General features: G+C 37.2%; 1 protein-coding gene across 2 annotated transcripts in view; it reads right to left on the minus strand.

Annotated features, from left to right (window-relative positions):
• Positions 1-19540, minus strand: part of NOX4 (NADPH oxidase 4) — a 191628-nt gene that overhangs the window by 16934 nt on the left and 155154 nt on the right. For both annotated transcript variants that reach the window (XM_066370534.1, XM_066370543.1), the window contains exons 14-16: positions 17685-17804; positions 15636-15744; positions 1122-1190 (exon numbers count right to left, since the gene is read on the minus strand). In XM_066370534.1, coding sequence (XP_066226631.1) covers positions 1122-1190; positions 15636-15744; positions 17685-17804 — 298 coding nt within the window. The remainder of the gene's footprint in view (positions 1-1121; positions 1191-15635; positions 15745-17684; positions 17805-19540) is intronic.

Here is a 19540-nt window from a genome sequence, read left to right on the forward strand (position 1 = left end):
GAAATATTTTTACATACCAAGTAGGGAAGAACTCTGACTAGAAAAAATAGGGTTACATTAGTTTTGCAGTAACTGACAAATATTCATTATTTTGCATTCAAAGTATTACAGAAAATGTATAACAGAAAATACTAAAATAGCAGATGTGAAAGCATTCATACCCAGATTTATACACTTATACAGCTCTTCAATGTTGTCTGCAAACATCAGTTTCTTCCTCTACATTATGGAGATAGCAATATTCTCTACCTCTTAAATCTGTTACAATTACCTCTTGAATCTATTAAAATTATTTATTTATGTATGTATGTGTTTATTTTGAGAGAGAGAAAGAAAAACAGACAGGAAGGGAGAGGAGAAGCATCAATTCATAGTTGTGGCACCTTAGTTGTTCATTGATTTCTTTCTCATATATGCCTTGACCAGGGGCTCCAGCTGAGCCAGTGACCCCTTGCTCAGTCCAGTGACCTTGTGCCCAAGCCAGTGACCATGGGGGTCATATCTATGATTCTATGCTGAAGCCAGCAACCCCACACTCAGACAGTGAGCCTGTACTCACGACAGATGAGCCTGTGCTCAGGCCAGTGACCTCAGCATCTCAAACCTGAGTCCTCAGCCTCACAGGCTGACGCACTATCCACTGCGCCACCACCTGGTTAGCTGAATCTATTAAAATTATATGATTGCTTAGCAGTGTCTACCACAGTGATTAAATAATGTGTGATAGCTATTACCATTTTAATTGGTTTCCTTTGAAGAGAAATTAGCTGTATAGTGCATAACCTTATTTTTTTCTTTCTACATAAAACCTCCTTTAGACTAACACCATCACAAGACTGTTCATTTATAGTCTGACCTCTAAGATAAAGAACTTGAGGCAATGGTAAAGACGAGAGCGATGAACTCAAAAGGCCTATTCCTAGTGAAGAGGACAGATAATAAGGGTATAATATGGTCAACTTCAAAGCCAAGCCATGAGTTTCTTGGACACATTCCAAGAGGCCTTCTTGTTGGAAACCTCTTCAAACCACCTGCGGAAATTTTCTTCCTGCACAGCCTCTACAGTAAGTCTCCTACTCTCAACAGGCTTGTTGAATTGACAGTAACATCCAGCCACATACCTGTATCCCATCTGTTTGACTGAGGTACAGCTGGATGTTGACATAGTCAGGTCTGTTCTCTTGCCAAAACTGAGAGGACATGAAAATAAATAGACATTAAAATCATTTCTGTATACTCAGATTTCCTCCTATTCTAACACATGTGATTCTAGAATTTGTTAAGATGTACCTTGTCTAATTACAGTCAATATGGACAAGCAAATGTGTATATACAAGCAAATGTATAATGTGAAAGAAATAATATTTTAAAAATTGATATATTGGGACTCAAAGTAGATGTTTTAGAAATGCAAAAAAAGTCATTTTGCAGATAGGATGTGATTAAGTAGGGTTTCATTACCCACCTGAGAAGTAACTGAGAGACTTCTGTCTGTTGCCATGACTACCTGGCCCAGAGATTTCTACCAAGTTATTCAACTTTCCTAGGATTCAACTACTTCAGCAGGACAATGACATGTTAAAGGACATTATTTCACAGGTTGCTTCCAGAACTAAAATTATACATTTTCAGACAGATGGCAACTCTGAATCATAAAATCCTAATAAAAATATATTTTACCTTAAAAGTAATAAAAGATAATTATCAGTATCCATAATATTCTTAAAATATAACCATTAATAATATCCCATACAATAGTTGCCTCAAGTAATATTTAAATGCTGAATTCGTTTTGGGGCTGTTTCTAAATTGAATCAGGGTTCATGAATTTTAATAGTGAAAAAGCTAAGGGATTTCCAGGTCCAATAATGAGTAACATATCACAAAGTACATGGCTTGTGTTGATTCTTGTCTTAAATGTCTACTAGGATGCTGCTCTAAGACTCTAACCTCAATAAGGTAAGAGGTGTCTGACACCTGTCGCCCCCAGAAAGAACTACGAAAATTTGAATAATGTTCTTAATGATTTCAATGTCACCATTTAAACTTATCTCTCACAGAGAACAAGTAATAATACATACTAAAGGAATAATTTTCTTCAAGTCCAGGAAACAGTAAAATAACAAATACATGGATCAACAAAATCTTGCAAATAGGTTAGAATTATAGTATCATGCACAAAGATTATGTTTTCAAATTTACTTCCCCTTCCAGTCACTCTTCTTTATTTTCCTCAAAAATAAAAAATAACAGAATATAACTCCTGAAAGAAACTTTATAGATCATTAGAAATAATAGCAATCATTTATTAAATACTCTCAATATGACAGATTCTTTAGATATATTAAAGCTAAATCTCACATCAGGCTTCATGTGCTGTTACCCTCATTTATAAACTGAAAGTGTAAACAGGGTTTATAAAGGTTAAGTGATTTATCCAAGGTCTTAGAGTCATTATGAGGTACAGCCACTGTTCCATTTTAAGTGAGAGACTCCAAATGCCTAATGACCTTGGTTCCTCTTTTTTATTTTCTCAATGTAATTTATAGGGGTGAAGTGACTTGAAGAAAGTCATGTAGTTAGTTATTTGCAGAGTTGGTACAAGATCATGTGACATCTAGCCCTGCACTCTGTTCTTAACTCACTAGGTTGGACAATCTGGCCAAGCAAAATTCCCCTAACGTGCAACTTTTGAATTCATTTCAGATAGTCTGACACCAAGACAGAGTGGATAGGGAAGCTAGATAGTTATGTTCTAGGCATTCTAGAATGATGTGAAAGAACTCACAGTATGCAGAGTTCCAAGATGACCACAGAGAAGGCAGATGCACCAACTCCCACTTCCCAGAACCAAGGTGGATTACAACTTAAATTTGAGAACACTCATCGTGAAAGACATATTTTGGGCTAAACTAAGAGGGTTCTACAGCCAAGGATCAACAAAGAACCCACGCTGAGTCTGGTAGGAAAATCAGAGATGCGAAAAAGGCTGCCCTGTTCCTGGGAGAGGGAAGCTGGGAGCGGCAAGGGGTGCCTTGGAGGAACTTTCGCAACAGGGAGGGCTGTCCAGCAAGTTGTAGGTCCTTATCCCCAAAACTGGAATCCCAGCCTAGAGCCTTGGAGCCTGGAAGGGGCTTACAGACTATATTTGGCTGAGGAAAAAGCCTAGACATGGTTTGAGAGAAGGAGTCTGGACTCTCAGACCCAGGCTCCATATTAAAAAAAGGCAATGGAAAGCCTCACTCACAGCCACTTTCCTGGGGCTCCAGGAGGTCACCCTAACCCCTGGGCTGAGTCACTCCCCAAATTTAAAGTGAACCAGCATCACGAGCAAAGGAAAGAAAGTGCCCTGTCCACCAGAGGCTCCCCTACCCTAGCTAGAACAAAGGCGCTGAAAGCCAGGCACCATGTTAGGGACACAAATAGGGAGTGCAGAGGTCTAAGCTACACCATGCACCACACTGCTGAGTGCTTGTGGGAGGCAGATAGGCTGGAGGTGGCAGGGCGCGGCTTCAGAGGTTCCAGCGAGGATGCGCAAGCCAGCCAGAGCCAGGAACCACCGTTGCTGCTGAATAAAACTGGACTCACACACAACCCTGCCCGCTGAGTGGCCCACCCTTGGAGGGAGCGGAAGCCTGAGAGTCAACAGAGGGGAAATACACAGGAGCACCTGAGCCAACCAGCAATGATGGAAGTCACTCCAGTTGCTGTAGAAATCCAGGCAGTGCACAAACATGCCTGGGGCAGGGGGTGCCCTCCGTAGTGATCTGAGCTGGGGCAGAGCCCCCAGCGTCACCTGAGGGAGAAGGAGCAGGCACACACGAGCCCGCCAGTGATGGTGGAAGTTGCACTAGCTGCTGCAGGGATCCGGGAGGTATGCAAAACTGCTTGGGTATGGGCGAACGCTCAGCAGCAGCAAAACCACAGGAGATCTCAGCGGTGATCCGACAAGGTGCACATGATGCCACCCCCCCCCCCCCAAGGCAGCCGCTTAGATCTGAGTCGGAGGCAGCCCTGGAAGTGGTCCAAACGGGCACATGGGCACATACAAGCCCGAGCTGGGCAGTGACGATTGTGGAGGCGGGCTGGCCCCAGGCAGCAACAGTAGTGGTGGCCTGGTAGACAGACCACACAACAGGAGCACAGAGGCCACACCCACTGGACCCCTGAGACTACACCCTACTGAGTGTTTAAAAAGAACAAAAAAACAAAATAAAAGAAAATAAAATAAGTAAATAAAATGTCTGGATAGAATGACACCTAAGGCTAAGGAGTAGGCCACATCTAATACTGTACTTAATCACTGAATTACAGTACTAAGCCCAACAAGTAGCCAGCAATAAGAGGCAACAGAAAGTGGATTTTAGGGGAACTTAAACTTTTAAAGGAACTTCTCCTAGGTCAAGAGTAGAGAAAAGCAAGCCTAGGAGTGCAGCTGATATTTACAACGGCAACTGAACCCAGCAGAGGCAGCCACAAGATCTGGATAACCTGTAGTTCCCAAAAGGTTGATAAGAACCAGTCATAGAAACTGACCCCCCCCTGATCTGCCCCAAGACCCAGCCAGAGAAGTCCAGGGCAACACAGACAAAATGGGAAGACAGAGAAGTGCAATCCAAATGAATCAACAAGAGAAACCCCCAGAAAATGAATTGAGTGAGATGGAAAGAAGCAAAATAACTGATGCAGAGTTTAAAATAATGATTAGAATGCTGAAAAATCTTAGAACAACAATGGATGGTCACAGTGAGCACATAAATAAAGGGATAACAAATACTAAAAGGGACATTAAAACAATAAGAACCAGTCAGAAATGACAAATACAATATCAGAAATGAAGACTGCACTAGAAGCAATTAAAAGCAGGCTGGATGAAGCACAGGATCAAATTAGCGATTTAGAAGACAAGATAAACAAAAACACGAAAGCAGAGCAGCATAAAGACAAGAGAATAAAAAAATCTGAGGAAACTCTGAGAGCTCTGTGACAACCTAAAGAGAAACAACATCTGCATAATAGGAGTTCCTGAAGAAGAAGAGAAAGAACAAGGGATAGAGACCTTGTTCAATCAAATCTTAGCTGAAAACTTCCCTAAACTGATGCAGGAAAAAGTCACACAAGTTCAAGAAACACAGAGAACTCCATTAAAGCAAAACCCAAAGAAATCCACACCAAGACACATCATAATTAAAATACCAAGCTAAGAGATAAATAGAAATATTATAGCAAGGCTATTGTTTAAAACTGAAGGAGAAATAAAAAGCTTCCCAGACCAAAAAAAAAAAACCCTCAAGGAATTCATTACAACCAAACCAATGCTGCAAGAAATGTTAAGGGGCCTGTTGTAAACAGATCAAAGGAGAAAAAAATATATAGCAAAAGAGGAATACAGCTTTAAAGAATAAAATGGCAATAAACAACTACATATCAATAATTACCTTAAATGTAAATGGATTAAATGATTCAATCAAAAGATGTGAGGTAGCTGTGTGGATAAGAAAACAGGACCCATACATAAGCTGTCTACAAGAGACATACCTCAAAACAAAAGACACACATAGACTGAAGGTAAAAGGATGAAAAAAAAAATTTCATGCAAATGGAAATAAAAAAAAGCTGGGGTAGCAATACTTAAATCAGACAAAATGGACTTTGAAACAAAGGCTATAGTAAGAGATAAAGGTCACTACATAATGATAAAGGGAGCAATCCAATAGGAAGATATAACCATTATAAATATCTCTGCACCTAATATAGGAGCACCTAAATATATAAAGCAGACTTTGATGGATATAAAGGGCATGAGCAACAGAAATACTATAATAGTAGGTGATTTCAATCCCCCACTAACATCACTAGATAAATCTTCAAGAAAGAAAATTAACAAAGAAACTGCAGACTTAAAGGACACACTAAACTAACTGGATTTAATAGATATCTTCAGAACTTTTCAACCTAAAGCAGCAGAATATACATTCTTTTCAAGTGCTCATGGTACATTCTCTAGGATAAACCACATGTTAGGGCAGAAAAGCAATCTCAACAAATTTAACAAGATTAAAATTATATCAAACATTTCTTTGATCACAATAGCATGAAACTAGAAGTCAACCACAACAGAAAAACTGAAAAATACTCAAAAACATGGAAACTAAATAGCATATTATTAAATAACAAATGAGTTAACAATAAAATCAAAGAAGAAAAAAAATTCCTAGGAACAAATGATAATGAGCATACAACAACTCAAAATTTATGGGACACAGCAAAAGCAGTCCTGAGAGGGAAGTTCATAACACTACAGACATACAGTACTTTAAGAAGCTAGAAAAAGCACAATAAACAACCTAACCCTCCATCTAAAAGACCTCGAAAAATAACAGCAAGTAAAGCACAGAGGTAGTAGAAAGAAGGAAACAATAAAGATCAGAGTGGAAATAAATTACATAGAGACTAAAGAAACAATACAGAGGATCAGTGAAACCAAGAGCTGGTTCTTTGAAAGGGTAAACAAGATTGATGAGCCTTTAACCAGACTCAGCAAGAAAAAAGAGAGAGGACTCAAATAAATAAAATTAGAAACGAGAGTGGAGAAATAACAACTGACACAAAAGAAATACAATATATTGTAAAAAAAATACTATAAAGAACTGTATGCCAAAAAATTAAACAACCTAGGTGAAATGGACAAATTCCTTGAAACATATAACCTTCCAAAAATCAATCTGGAATAATCAGAAAACCTAAACAGACCGATTACAACAAAGGAGATCGAAACAGTTATCAAAAAACTCCCAACTAACAAAAGCCCTGGGCCAGATGGATTCACTGGTGAATTCTACCATATATTTAAAGAAGAATTAACTCTTATCCTTCTCAAGCTATTTCAAAGAATTCAAGAGGAAGGAAGACTTCCAAGCTCCTTTTATGAGGCAAGGATAATTTTGATTCCAAAACCAGGCAAAGACAATACAAAGAAAGAAAATTATAGGCCAACATCTCTGATGAATTTAGATGCAAAAATCCTCAACAAAATGTTAGCAAACCAGATCCAGCAACACATAAAAAAAATCATACATCATGATCAAGTGGGATTTATTCTGGGGAGGCAAGTGGTACAATATTCGCAAATCAATCAATGTGATTCATCACATAAACAAAAGGAAGGAGAAAAAACATATGATAATTTCAATAGATGCAGAAAAAGCATTTGATAAAATCCAGCACCCATTTATGATCAAAACTCTCAGCAAAGTGGGAATACAGGGAACATACCTTAACATAATAAAGGCCTTCTATGACAAACCCATGGCCAACATCATCATTAATGGGCAAAAATTAAAAGCAATCCCCTTAAGATCAGGAACGAGGCAGGGGTGCCCCCTCTCACCACTCTTATTCAACATAGTCCTGGAAGTCCTAGCTATAGCAATCAGAAAAGAAGAAGAAATAAAAGGCATTTTATGGAAAAGAAGAAGTAAAACTATCATTATTTGCAGATGATATGATACTGTATATAAAAAACCCTAAAGTCTCAGTCAAAATATTACTGGACCTGATAAATGAATTCAGCAAGGTGGCAGAATATAACATTGATACACAGAAATCAGAGGCATTTTTATACACCAACAATGAACTGTCAGAAAAAGAAATTAAGGAAACAACCCCCTTCACTATTGCAACAAGAAAAGGAAAGTACCCAGGAGTAAATTTAACCAAAGAGGTTAAAGAATTGTACTTGGAAAATTATAAAACATTGACCCAAGAAATCAAGGTAGATACAAACAAATGGAAGCATATACCGTGTTCACGGTTAGGAAGAATAAACATCATTAAAATGTCTATATTGCCTGACCAGGCAGTGGCGCAGTGGATAGAGTGTCGGACTGGGATGTGGAGGGCCCAGGTTCGAGACCTCCGAGGTCACCAGTTTGAGCTCAGGCTCATCTGGTTTGAGCAAAATACTTGCCAACTTGGATCCAAGGTTGCTGGCTTGAGCAAGGGATTACTTGGTCTGCTGAAGGCCCGCGGTCAAGGCACATATGAGAAAGCAATCAATGAACAAATAAGGTGTTGTAACGAAAAACTGGTGATTGATGCTTCTCTTCTCTCTCTGTTTCTGTCCATCTGTCCCTGTCTATCCCTCTCTCTATCTCTCTCTGTCCCTGAAAAAAAAATAAAAAATAAAAAGTCTATATTACCCCAAAGCAATCTATAAAGTCAATGCAATACCAATTAAAATACCAATGACATACTTCAAAGATATAGAACACATATTCCAAAAACTTATATGGCACCAAAAAAGAACACGAATAGCCTCAGCAATCTTGAAAAAGAAGAATAAAGTGGGAGGTATCACACTTCCTGATATCAAGTTATACTACAAAGTCATTGTACTCAAAACGACTTGGTACTGGTATAAGAACAGACATATAGATCAATGGAACAGAACAGAGAACCCAGAAATAAACCCACACCTATATGGACAATTGATATTTGACAAAGGAGGTAAGAGCATACAATGGAGTAAAGACAGTCTCTTTAACAAATGGTGTTGGGAAAATTGGACAGCAACCTGCAAAAAAATGAAACTAGACCAACAATTTACACCATTTACAAAAATAAACTCAAAATGGATAAAGGACTTAGATGTAAGTCGTGAAACCATAAGCATATTAGAAGAAAACATAAGCAGTAAGCTCAATGACATCTATCGCAGCAATATATTTGCTGATTTATTTCCACAGGGAAGTGAAATAAATGACAGGATAAACAAATGGGACTATATCAAACTAAAAAGCTTTTGCATAGCTAAAGACAATACGAACAGAATAAAAAGACAAACCACACAATGGGAGAAGATATTCGACAATACATCTGATAAGGGGTTAATAACCAAAATTTATAAAGAACTTGTAAATCTCAACACCAGGAAGATAAACAGTCCAATCAAAAACTGGGCAAAAGAAATGAATACACACTTCTCCAAAGAGGACATATAGATGGCCAATAGACAGATGAAAAAATGTTCAACATCACTAATCATTAGAGAAATGCAAATTAAAACCACAATGAGATACCACCTCACACCAGTCAGAATGGCACTTATTAACAAAATAACACAAGATAGGTGCTGGCGAGGATGTGGAGAAAGGGGAACCCTCCTGCACTGCTGGTGGGAATGCAGACTGGTGCAGCCACTGTGGCAAATAGTATGGAGATTCCTCAAAAAATTAAAAATGGAACTGCCTTTTGACCCAGCCACCCCACTTTTAGGATTATACCCCAATGACACCATATCACTGTTGCAAAAGGAAATATGCACCCCCATGTTTATGGCAGCATTGTTCACAACAGCGAAGATCTGGAAACAGCCCAAGTGTCCGACAGTGGACGAGTAGATTAAAAAGCAGTGGTACATATATATAATGGAATACTATGAGGCCATGAAAAAAAAAGGAAATATTACATTTTGCAACAATATGGATGGACCTGGAAACTATTATGTTGAGTGAAATAAGCCAGGCAGAGAAAGAAAAATACCATATGATTTCACTCATTTGAGGAATCCAAGGAACAATGTGAACTGAGGAATGGAATTAAACCTAAAGGGAAGGGGGAGGGAGCTTTTGGGAGGGAGGCAAGGGAGATGTTGAGAAGAATACGACGGAGGGGGGGGGATGCATTCGGGGAGACACTAGAATCTATGTAAACACAATAAATAAATAAAAATTATTCTGAAAAAAAATAAACAAACAAAAAAGAACTCACAGTTTGAAGAAGATTGAAAGACTGCACTTTTTTATTTTTTAAGTTTAACTAATATAATTTTTAAGTTAAAAATAGTCTTTCAAATAACTAAGAATAAAATCTTTAAAAAATGATATAGTAATCATGGACATTAGCAAATTACAGAATGCCATCCAAGATGTCTTAAAGGTATTTGGATTAACAATTCATCTCAGAAAGTGTGAAAATACTATTTTTTAGTTTTCAATTACAGTTGATATTTAATATTATTTTGTATTAGTTTCAGGTCTTCAGCATGGTGCTTAGACACTAATTTAAAAAGATATATGTATCCCCATGTTCATTTCAATACTATTTACAATAGCCAGGATACAGAAGCTACCTAAGTGCCCATCAATAGACAACTGAAACATCAAGCTAAAAAGCTTTGGCACAACAAAAGAAACTATCAATCAACAAAATGAAAAGCAAACCCATCAAATAGGAGAATATATTTGCCGATGATACATCTGATAAGGGGTTAATATCCAAAATATATAAAGGACTTAATACCAGGAAGACAAATAATCCAATTAAAATGGGCAAAGGACCTGAATAGATATTTCTCCAAAGAGGACATACAGATGGCTAATAGAGATATGAAAAGATGCTCAGTGTCACTAATCAGAGAGATACAAATTTGAACTACACTGAGATTTCACCTCACAGCTATAAGAATGGCTATCATCAATAACTCAGCAAACAACAAGTACTGGCAATGGTGTGGAGAAAAAGGGTTTTCTCTCCTGCACTGTTGGTGGGGATGCAGACTGGTGCAGCCACTATAGAAAACAGTATGGAGTTTGCTCAAAAAATTAAAAATGGAATTGCCTTTTGACTCAACAACCCCACTTCTGGGAATATATCCTAAGAATACCAAAACACGATTTTGAAAGAATATATGCACCCCTATGTCCACTGCAGCAATATTTACAATAGCCAAGATCTGGGAACAGCCCGTCAGCAGATGACTGGATAAGAAAGCTGTGGTACATCTACACAATGGAATACTACTTGGCAGTAATAAAAAAGAAATCTTACTTTTTGCAACAGCACAAATGGACCTGGAGATTATAATGTTAAGTGAAATAAGCCAGTCAGAGAAAGACAAATATCACACATTCTCACTTATATGTAGAATTTAATGAACAAAATAAACTGATAAACAAAATAGAAACAGAGGCATGGATACATGAATGATAGATGTCAGAAATGAGGGGGAATGGCAGACTGGATGAAAAGTAAAGGGATTAACCAAAAAATGTACATACATAACAAACAGACACAGAAAACAGTGTGGTGATAGCTAAAGGGGTGGCGTGGGGTAGGTGGAGGTAGGCAAAGGCAGGGGAAAATGGTGATGGAAGAGACTTCGCTTGGGGTAACAGACACACGATGCAGTGTCCAGATGAGGTTTAATAGAGTTGTACACTTGAAATCTGTACCACATGAATGTTTATTGAACCAATGTAACCCCTCAAAATTTAATAAAAATATAGATGATTAGATAAAGAAGATGTGATACATACATTCAATGGACTATTATTCAGCCATAAAAAATGAAATCTTACTATTTGCAATAACATGTATGAACCTAGAGGGTATTATGTTAAATGAAATAAGCCATACAGAGAAAGACAAATACTCTATGATTTCTTTGATATATGAAATCTAAAGAACAAAATAAACAAATAAAACAAAGACAGATTTACAGACACAGAGAACAAACTGACGGTTGCCAGAGGGGAGGAGGATTGGGGGCTGGGTGAAAAAGTTGAAGGGATTAAAAAGTGCAAATTGGTAGTTACAGAATGCTCCTGAGGATGTACAGGAGAGCATAGGGAATACAGTCAATAATATTGTAATATATATGGTGCCAGAAGACTGTATATTTCATTTGGTTTTCAAAAACACTTTCACTTACCCTCACTGAGACTGTATGTAAAGTCACTATGCATTATTGCTATTGGTCTCTGTCTTTCTCTTTTTCTCCTCTCTCTCTCTCTCTTTCTCTCTTTCTCTCTCCCTCTCTCTCTCTCTCTCTCTCTCTTTCTCTCTCTCTCTCACACACACACACACACACACACACACACCACACACAAATTGGTAACACAGTTGCAAACAGAAAATAAAAAAGCCTTTTCCTTTTAAGGTCATCCTCAGAGGAACAATTGAAGGGCCACTATGTATCCTATTGATGTGAAAAATCAAAACAAGAATGCAGAGGTGCATATGGAAGATAACATCACATTGTTTATGATAGATAGTTTTAAGCTTTTTTATTATTTAATCCATGGAATCCTAAGGATAAGGCATATTCATAAAAAATCTGGGAAAGGAAAGAAAATGTAAATCTTAAGATTCAACTCTTTTGAAGGTCCAGCCACTCACATGTTTCTCTTTCCTTTATTCCTCTCCTTCCCTGATACTTGCTTATATAGTATTTATTACTCAAAATGTGCCTTTCCACATGTTGGATCCGATTATAGCTTTTCAATTAAAAAAAAAAAGACATATAGTCTCTATATGTCGGTTCAAGAAAAATTAAAAGAAAATTAGAAAAATAGGCAAGGGAAGAATTAGAAAATCCCAGAAGTAACACAAGTGGTCAATAACTATAGGATACACGGCTCAATCTCACCAGCATTGAGGAAAACAAAATGAGATGCCACTGTGTAAGAGACTTGTAGAAATTTAAAAGATTGGCAATATAATGTTTTGGAATAGATTTCTCTCTCATTCTTTGAAGCAAATCTAAATAATTTTAGTCTCTTCTGGGGAAGTTTTATCAGTAAAATTTAACAATTTAAATTGATTTACCACCTCCAACTCAGAAGTCCAGTCTCAGGGATCAACCCAGAAAACATACTCAGAAATTAGAGTGGTGATTTTGCTCTTACTGACAATTTTTCCTCCCTTTGCCTCAAAGACAGAACTCACTTTTTGTTTTGCTACTACCTCACTGGACGCTCTGACCAGGGCTCTTTGTTATCCATTACACACCTTTTGCTCCTCTAGAATCTGCTATATCCTGGGGCGTGGTATTCTCACACACATTCCCAAGATGATCTACATTCAGATCAGTCTTGCTCAGATCCTTTCAATGGCTACTCACCTCTCCCCTTTTCTCCCTTCTGATTCAGCAGGTCCCTGATGGGTTCCTGAAATCTGTACTAATTGTTTTTTTTTATTGTGGTAAAATATACATAACATAAACTTACCAATTTAACTATTTATAAGTGTACAGTTCAATGGCATTAAATATATCATATTGGTGGGCAAACATCATCACAATCCATCTGCAGACCCTTTCATTTTCTCAAACAAAAACTCTGTGCCCATTAACCAATAACTCCCCATTTACTTTTCCTCTCAGACCCTGGAAACCTGCATTCTATGAAACTGACTGCTCATGTAAGTATAATCAGATATTTGTCCTTTTGTGTCTGGATTAATTCATGTAGTACAACGTTTTCAAGATTCACCCGTGTTCTCAAAATTTCCTTATTTTAAGACTGTGCAATATTCCATTATATGTACATGCTGCTTTTTCTTTATCCATTCATCCAGCAATAGATATTTGAGTTGTTTCCATCTTTTGGCAATTGTGAAACATGCTGCTACGACCATTGGTGCACAAAGATCTGTTCAAGTCACTGCTTCCAATTATTATGTGTATATTTCCAGAACTCATCTCTTTTTGCATAAAATACAAAGGACTTATGTAATATTCCCTTTTCCCCCAAAAAACCATACACACAACCTCTCTGATTGCTTTTCCTACTCTTTTCCCCCTTGCTTATTACTCTGCTTTGCCCACACAACTCTCCTTCATCTTCCTCTAATCTCATACTGTTGTTGCTTCAGAGAACTTGCTTCTCAGGTTGGGTCCCTCTGCCTTAAAATTCTCCACAGGTCCTGGCCAGTGAGCTCAGTGGATAGAGCATCAGCCAGGCATTTGGACATCCTGAGTTCAATCCCAATTCGGACCACACGTGAAAAGTGACCACCTGCTTCTCTTCCCCTCCCTATCCCCCTTCTCTCTCTCTTCCCCTCTCACAGCAAGTGGCTCCATTGGTTCAAGCGATGGCCCCAGATGGGGGTTGCTTGGGTGGATTGCAGTTGGGATGCATGCAGGTGTCTGTCTCTCTATCTCCCCTCCAAGATATCTGCCTTGTCTGTTCATACACTTTACTCAAGTCTCTACTCAAGTACTACTTTTCGGTGGGCATTTCTAAATACACAACATACATTAATATGCTCTTTATCATTTACTCTTTGTTGCTGTACTCCACTTTCCTTTTCTTCTTTGTCGTAACTAGGATCAGACATTCTATTTATTTATTTATTGGTTTATTGTCTGACTTCCCTGCTTAGAATTTAAATCACACGAGATCAAAAACTTCTTCTCATTTTGTTCTCTGATATAGCTCCATGTCTTAGAACAATTTCTGTTCATAGTAGGAAGCTAGTAAATATTTGATGATAGAATGACTGAGTGAATGAGTGAATATCGGCACAAAATAAAATGTATGATATTCATTGCAGTTCTCTTTATAATGAAAATGTAAATGTCCATCATGAGGGAATGATTGAATAAACTAGATACATTCATACTATGAAATACTCTATAGCAGTGAAAAGAATGAGGTAACTCTATATGTGCTCTTACTAAAAATGTTCAAGACATAGTAGTAAGTTTAAGAAGGCTACTTTCAGAACAATACAAATACAGTGCTAGAATTTATAGAACAGTCATGAATTACCTCTTATTATATAGATTTGGTATGTAAAGTACTATGGAAAGATTTTGCTTTATCTGAATTATTTGAAAAATTCGCACCAAAGATGCAAAAAAAGATGTGTATTACTTGTACAACTTGAAAAAAAGTAAAGATATATTAATAAGTAAGTAAAAGGTGACATGTAGGATAGATGGAGAATGGTTGCTTTCATCTCTGTAAGAAATAAAACTTAGAATTGGGGATTTTTGAAGCTCTGCAGTGTGCTAAAGGTCTAGTGATGGGCCATTTGGAATATTAAAGATGGAGATAAGAGGTAAAAGCTATTAGAACAAAAGATGGAAAGTGTGGTTGTAGTTGTCTGCTGATGTTTTCCTTTATCTGCCTTCCCTCACCACCCAATGTGCATACATTTGCATATACATCTACATATATATGCACACATTAATAGAATATGCATGTATTTCTTTGTTAAAATATTCTATTAGAACATATTAATCAGCATTTCTATGTTAAACTGCATAATCACAGGTATCAGTATCTAAAAAAGATATATACCAATTAACAAATGTTATCTCTGTTTAAAGGATTTTTCCTCCTAACTATTTGCATATTTTTTGGATTTTTTTATTAAGTGAGAGGCAGAGAGCAGAAAGACAGACTCCTGCATACACCCCAACTAGCCCCTATCACCCGACAAGCCCTTGCCCCTCTGGGCCTGCTGGTCAGGACCTCTGCTCCATTGTTGCTCATTGTTCTGCAACCAAGCTCTTTTAGAGTGGGAGGTGAGGCCTTGGAGCCAGCGCCTGGGGCAAACTTTGCTTCAGCCATTTGAGCCATGGCTGGGGGAGAGGAAGAGACAGAGAGAGAAAGAGAGAAGGAGGGGATAGGGATAGAGAAGCAGATGGTCTCTTCTCCTGTGTGCCCTTGAACTGGAATCAAATTCAGGATATACACATGGCGGGCCAATGCTCTACCACTGAGACAACCTGCCAGGGTCTGGATTATTTTCTATAGCAAGGATTTAGTACTTTAGTAATTTGAAAGAAAATAACTATGTTTTTAAATTTAAAACTGCAGAAGTAAAAACAAATCTAATTTTACCTTATTATGCAACACACAGAGTAAGTCTGCAAACCAACGGAAGGACTGGATGTCCCTGCACACCCAAATGAAATACAGTCTTCTAAGCTTGTATGGCTTCCAGTCATCCCTTAAAAATTAAAATAACACCATAGTGATTAGGACGGCAAAAAAAAAAAAAAGTTAAGAATCCCTGTATCTTTGGAAATTTGTTTTTCATTAGTAAACAACCAGTAGAAAAACCAGTCATTTATATCCAAGGGACTGACACAGCATTAGCTATAACTTCCAAATGAATGTAAAATGAAAATACTAAGTCAAAAACATGCCATACTCCATGAATTCAGTGCTCATACTTGAGAATATAATATGTATATCACCCATTTCCAGCTGAAGGTAATAAACTAAACTCTCGGATCAGAATAATCTCAGCCCTGCATCTCAGAAAAAAGTTCTCTACTTTCCCTGACTTCAATCACCCGGCAGGGCTCCAGTCATCATCATTCTTGCCCTGGCTTTTAGGTAAAGGCAGCCAAAAACATTCCAGAAACTGGTTGTTTGTCCCCTTCTTAATATCATTAAAGGAGGAGATTTCACAACCACCTACTATGTAATGCATTCCAGTAACTCTTGATTCCAAGTCTGGATTTCTATTTATAATTAGGAAGTAGGCTTGAGGTTAAGAAAATAGTCTTTCCCTTTCTTAACTTTAGGTGTCCAAATAACTCACAGTATGTTTTCAGAAACAAATGATTTCTGGCATGCAATATGGTTATTTTTCGAAGAACCTCCAAAGAGGCCCAAATTTATATCAAGTATTTAAAATTGAAATAAAATGTCATTCAAACACATCACTTCAACTTATTATTTCTTTTTTTGTACTCCACAAAACAGACTTTTAATGCAACTTGGGTCTTGAGAAGTGAATGGAATAGATTAGAGAATAAGTTTCCACTGCCATTTTGTTTGTGTTTTCATGACTAATGATATTAGTCAAGTCATTTTTGCTTATAATCCTAGGACAAAAATGACTGCCTGAAAAAGTATTTCCTGGTTCAGCGGTCTTACCTCTGAAATTTTATTCTTCCATCTGTTATAAATTTGCTGAGTAACATACCAAGGAATGAGGGGCTCATTTTGTCATTTCCTCGGAAAAGCTTTTCCTGACTATACTTTCACAATAGCCCCGGCCCTCTACTTCTATATCCCATGAATTCTTCTTCTCATCATAGCTCAAATATTTTCTAAGGTAATTTTTTTTCTTTCTTTTTTTTTTACAGAGAGAGAGAAAGAGTTAGAGAGAGGGGTAGATAGGGACAGACAGACAGGAACGGAGAGATAAGAGAAGCATCAATCATTAGCTTTTTGTTGTGACACTTTAGTTGTTCATTGATTGCTCTCTCATGTGCCTTGATCGTGGGGCTACAGCAGACCGAGTAACCCCTTGCTCGAGCCAGCGACCTTGGGTCCAAGCTGGTGAGCTTTGCTCAAACCAGATGAGCCCATGCTCAAGCAGGCGACCTCAGGGTCTCGAACCTGGGTCTTCTGCATCCCAGTCCGACGCTCTATCCACTGCACCACCACCTGGTCAAGATAAAGTAATATTGTTCATTAATTTCTCACTAGTTTATTTTTACCTCTCCCATTTGAACATAAGCATTTTAAGGGCAGGAACTCAGTTTCATTCAATGCTGTATTACCAGTACCTACCTATATAATAGACTAGCACAAAGGTTCTCAAAAATATTTGTTGGCTGATAGATAAGTAGTGAGTACACTTAACAAGGATGAAGAAGTAGAGAAATGAAGGCTGCTGAAATAACTTTAATGGAGAATACAGACAGAGGAATGCATAATTGTGATACTGACATATTTTACAAAAGAGCATGCTGAGAGCCAAAGATCACATATTGAGAATCACTGAATTGGTCACTTTATCAATCAGTAAATGAAGTTCATTCAGAAACAAGTAGAAGGCTTCTGTAAGGAGTTACTTCATACTAAAAGAGAGATGTCTAAAATATTGACAGTACTTTATTTGGACTAATAAAATGGGTCAAAATGACATACAGCAGGGTGTTGAGTATTGAAGCAAATGGAGTTACTCCAATGCCTCCGGCCACACAGAGGCTGACCTCATAGTTCAATGATTCCTCAAATGGGCTTCCAAATGGACCATCAATATATAGCCTGTGGAGAGAAAGACAAAAATGGGAAAGATAAAAATAAGTTAAATTAATTTTCTATAATATGTAGCAAACATGATGAATCCAATTACTAGGCTTTGTCATGCTTCAGGTCTTACTTTATTGTTTCTCACTGTGACAAGCCTAAAAAAACAAGAAATGTTATGAGCCATCAATATTAAAACAGTACATCTGTTTCTAAACATGACTTCTTGAGGAAAATATTAATTAAACATATAGACAAATGTATATAGGGCCATGAAAAATAGCTGGCAAATTAAAGCTCTGTTGATATTATGTTACTATATTTGACTAAATTAAAATACCAACTGCCTTAACATGTCTATATTCAATAAATGATGTTTTCTTTAATGGCAAAGTCAGTAGCAGAAATGTTATCAAAATATTTACCATGTGAACATAAAAGTATTAGAAAGAAAGAAAAGAATCATATTATATTTCTCCTCTTGCCCTGGGTAGCTTTTATTAGTATAGAAACAGATTAAAAACAATCTCAACAGAATCTTCAATTACTTGTGATTATACATTCAACTGTGTGTATGAGAGACAAAGAAATGAATCCTTCTTAACTGTAAAAAGGTTTGCCAATGTTCACTCAGAATTCACCTCCCATTCTTTTCTTTAATAAAACATTAATTCCATTCATGGAAACAAAGCACCAGAGAAAACACTACATTTCTTGTTTGGATCGGTGACTTCTGGTTAGCTTGGAGTAAAAGGAAGTGCAACTGGGAAAACTGGAAGGCTCGTTGAAAGAAGCTGTCTCAGTTGAAAGCTGCATCTCTTTATTCCTCCTCCTTTCTTTTCTTTTCCCTGGTACCTACAGTATTGCCTTGACAGTCTAAATACTTATCTTTGATAACTATAGAATTACCATACCATCTATAGCTACCTAGTCTCAGATACCTTTATGCTAATAAATAAATAAAAACATATATAAGGCACTACTATTTTAAATATTTTTTCTATTGTAAAAATCAAACAAACAAATCATTAAAAAGTAGTAACAGTCCTAAAAAGTACATTCATGTTTCAGCCTTATGATACATGTATCTTTTATTGTTTGGAGTGATTGCAACAGATCATTTAAAATTAGGCATCTGTGGGCTTACCAGTTAAGTATTTGCTAAATGAATTAATGAATAGACAGTCTTTTGACCTTAGGTCTATGGCATGTAGTCTGTGTTATTACTAGTCATTGCCAAAATCTTTCCTCCTGGCATTCAGTAGACTACATTTCCTGGGCTTTTTGTAATTATATTAAGCCTTACATCTAATTCAGACCCCTGCGCTGTGAGTGGAAGCAATATACTGCTCACAAAAATTAGGAGATCAGGGCACGTGCAGATACTGCACTACTTTCAGCCTTTTGTATAGTGCTTTTTCACCAATGAAATAAGTTTACTTTGCATCTCATTCGCAAAATCGAACAACTTTCTTTGACTTGTTGTTTGCTTTTCTGATGTTCTTGTTTAATAAAAAAAATAACCAAATGGTTATTTTTTTATCACTTCATATTCATTTTGAAATATCCCCTAATTTTTGTGAGCAGTATATGTTGCTACTGGAATCAGGCAAAGAAAACTCTTTCCTTCCCAAGGGAACTAAAAGCCGAAGTTGAATCAAAAGACAAAGCCAACTAAATCCTTGACTTAACACTTAAAAGATGCTGTCCTAGAGTTGACTAGACCCACAGAAGACATTTCATGAACAAGAAAT

This window comes from Saccopteryx leptura, chromosome 1, assembly GCF_036850995.1.
Source record: "Saccopteryx leptura isolate mSacLep1 chromosome 1, mSacLep1_pri_phased_curated, whole genome shotgun sequence".
Taxonomy (NCBI): domain Eukaryota; kingdom Metazoa; phylum Chordata; class Mammalia; order Chiroptera; family Emballonuridae; genus Saccopteryx; species Saccopteryx leptura.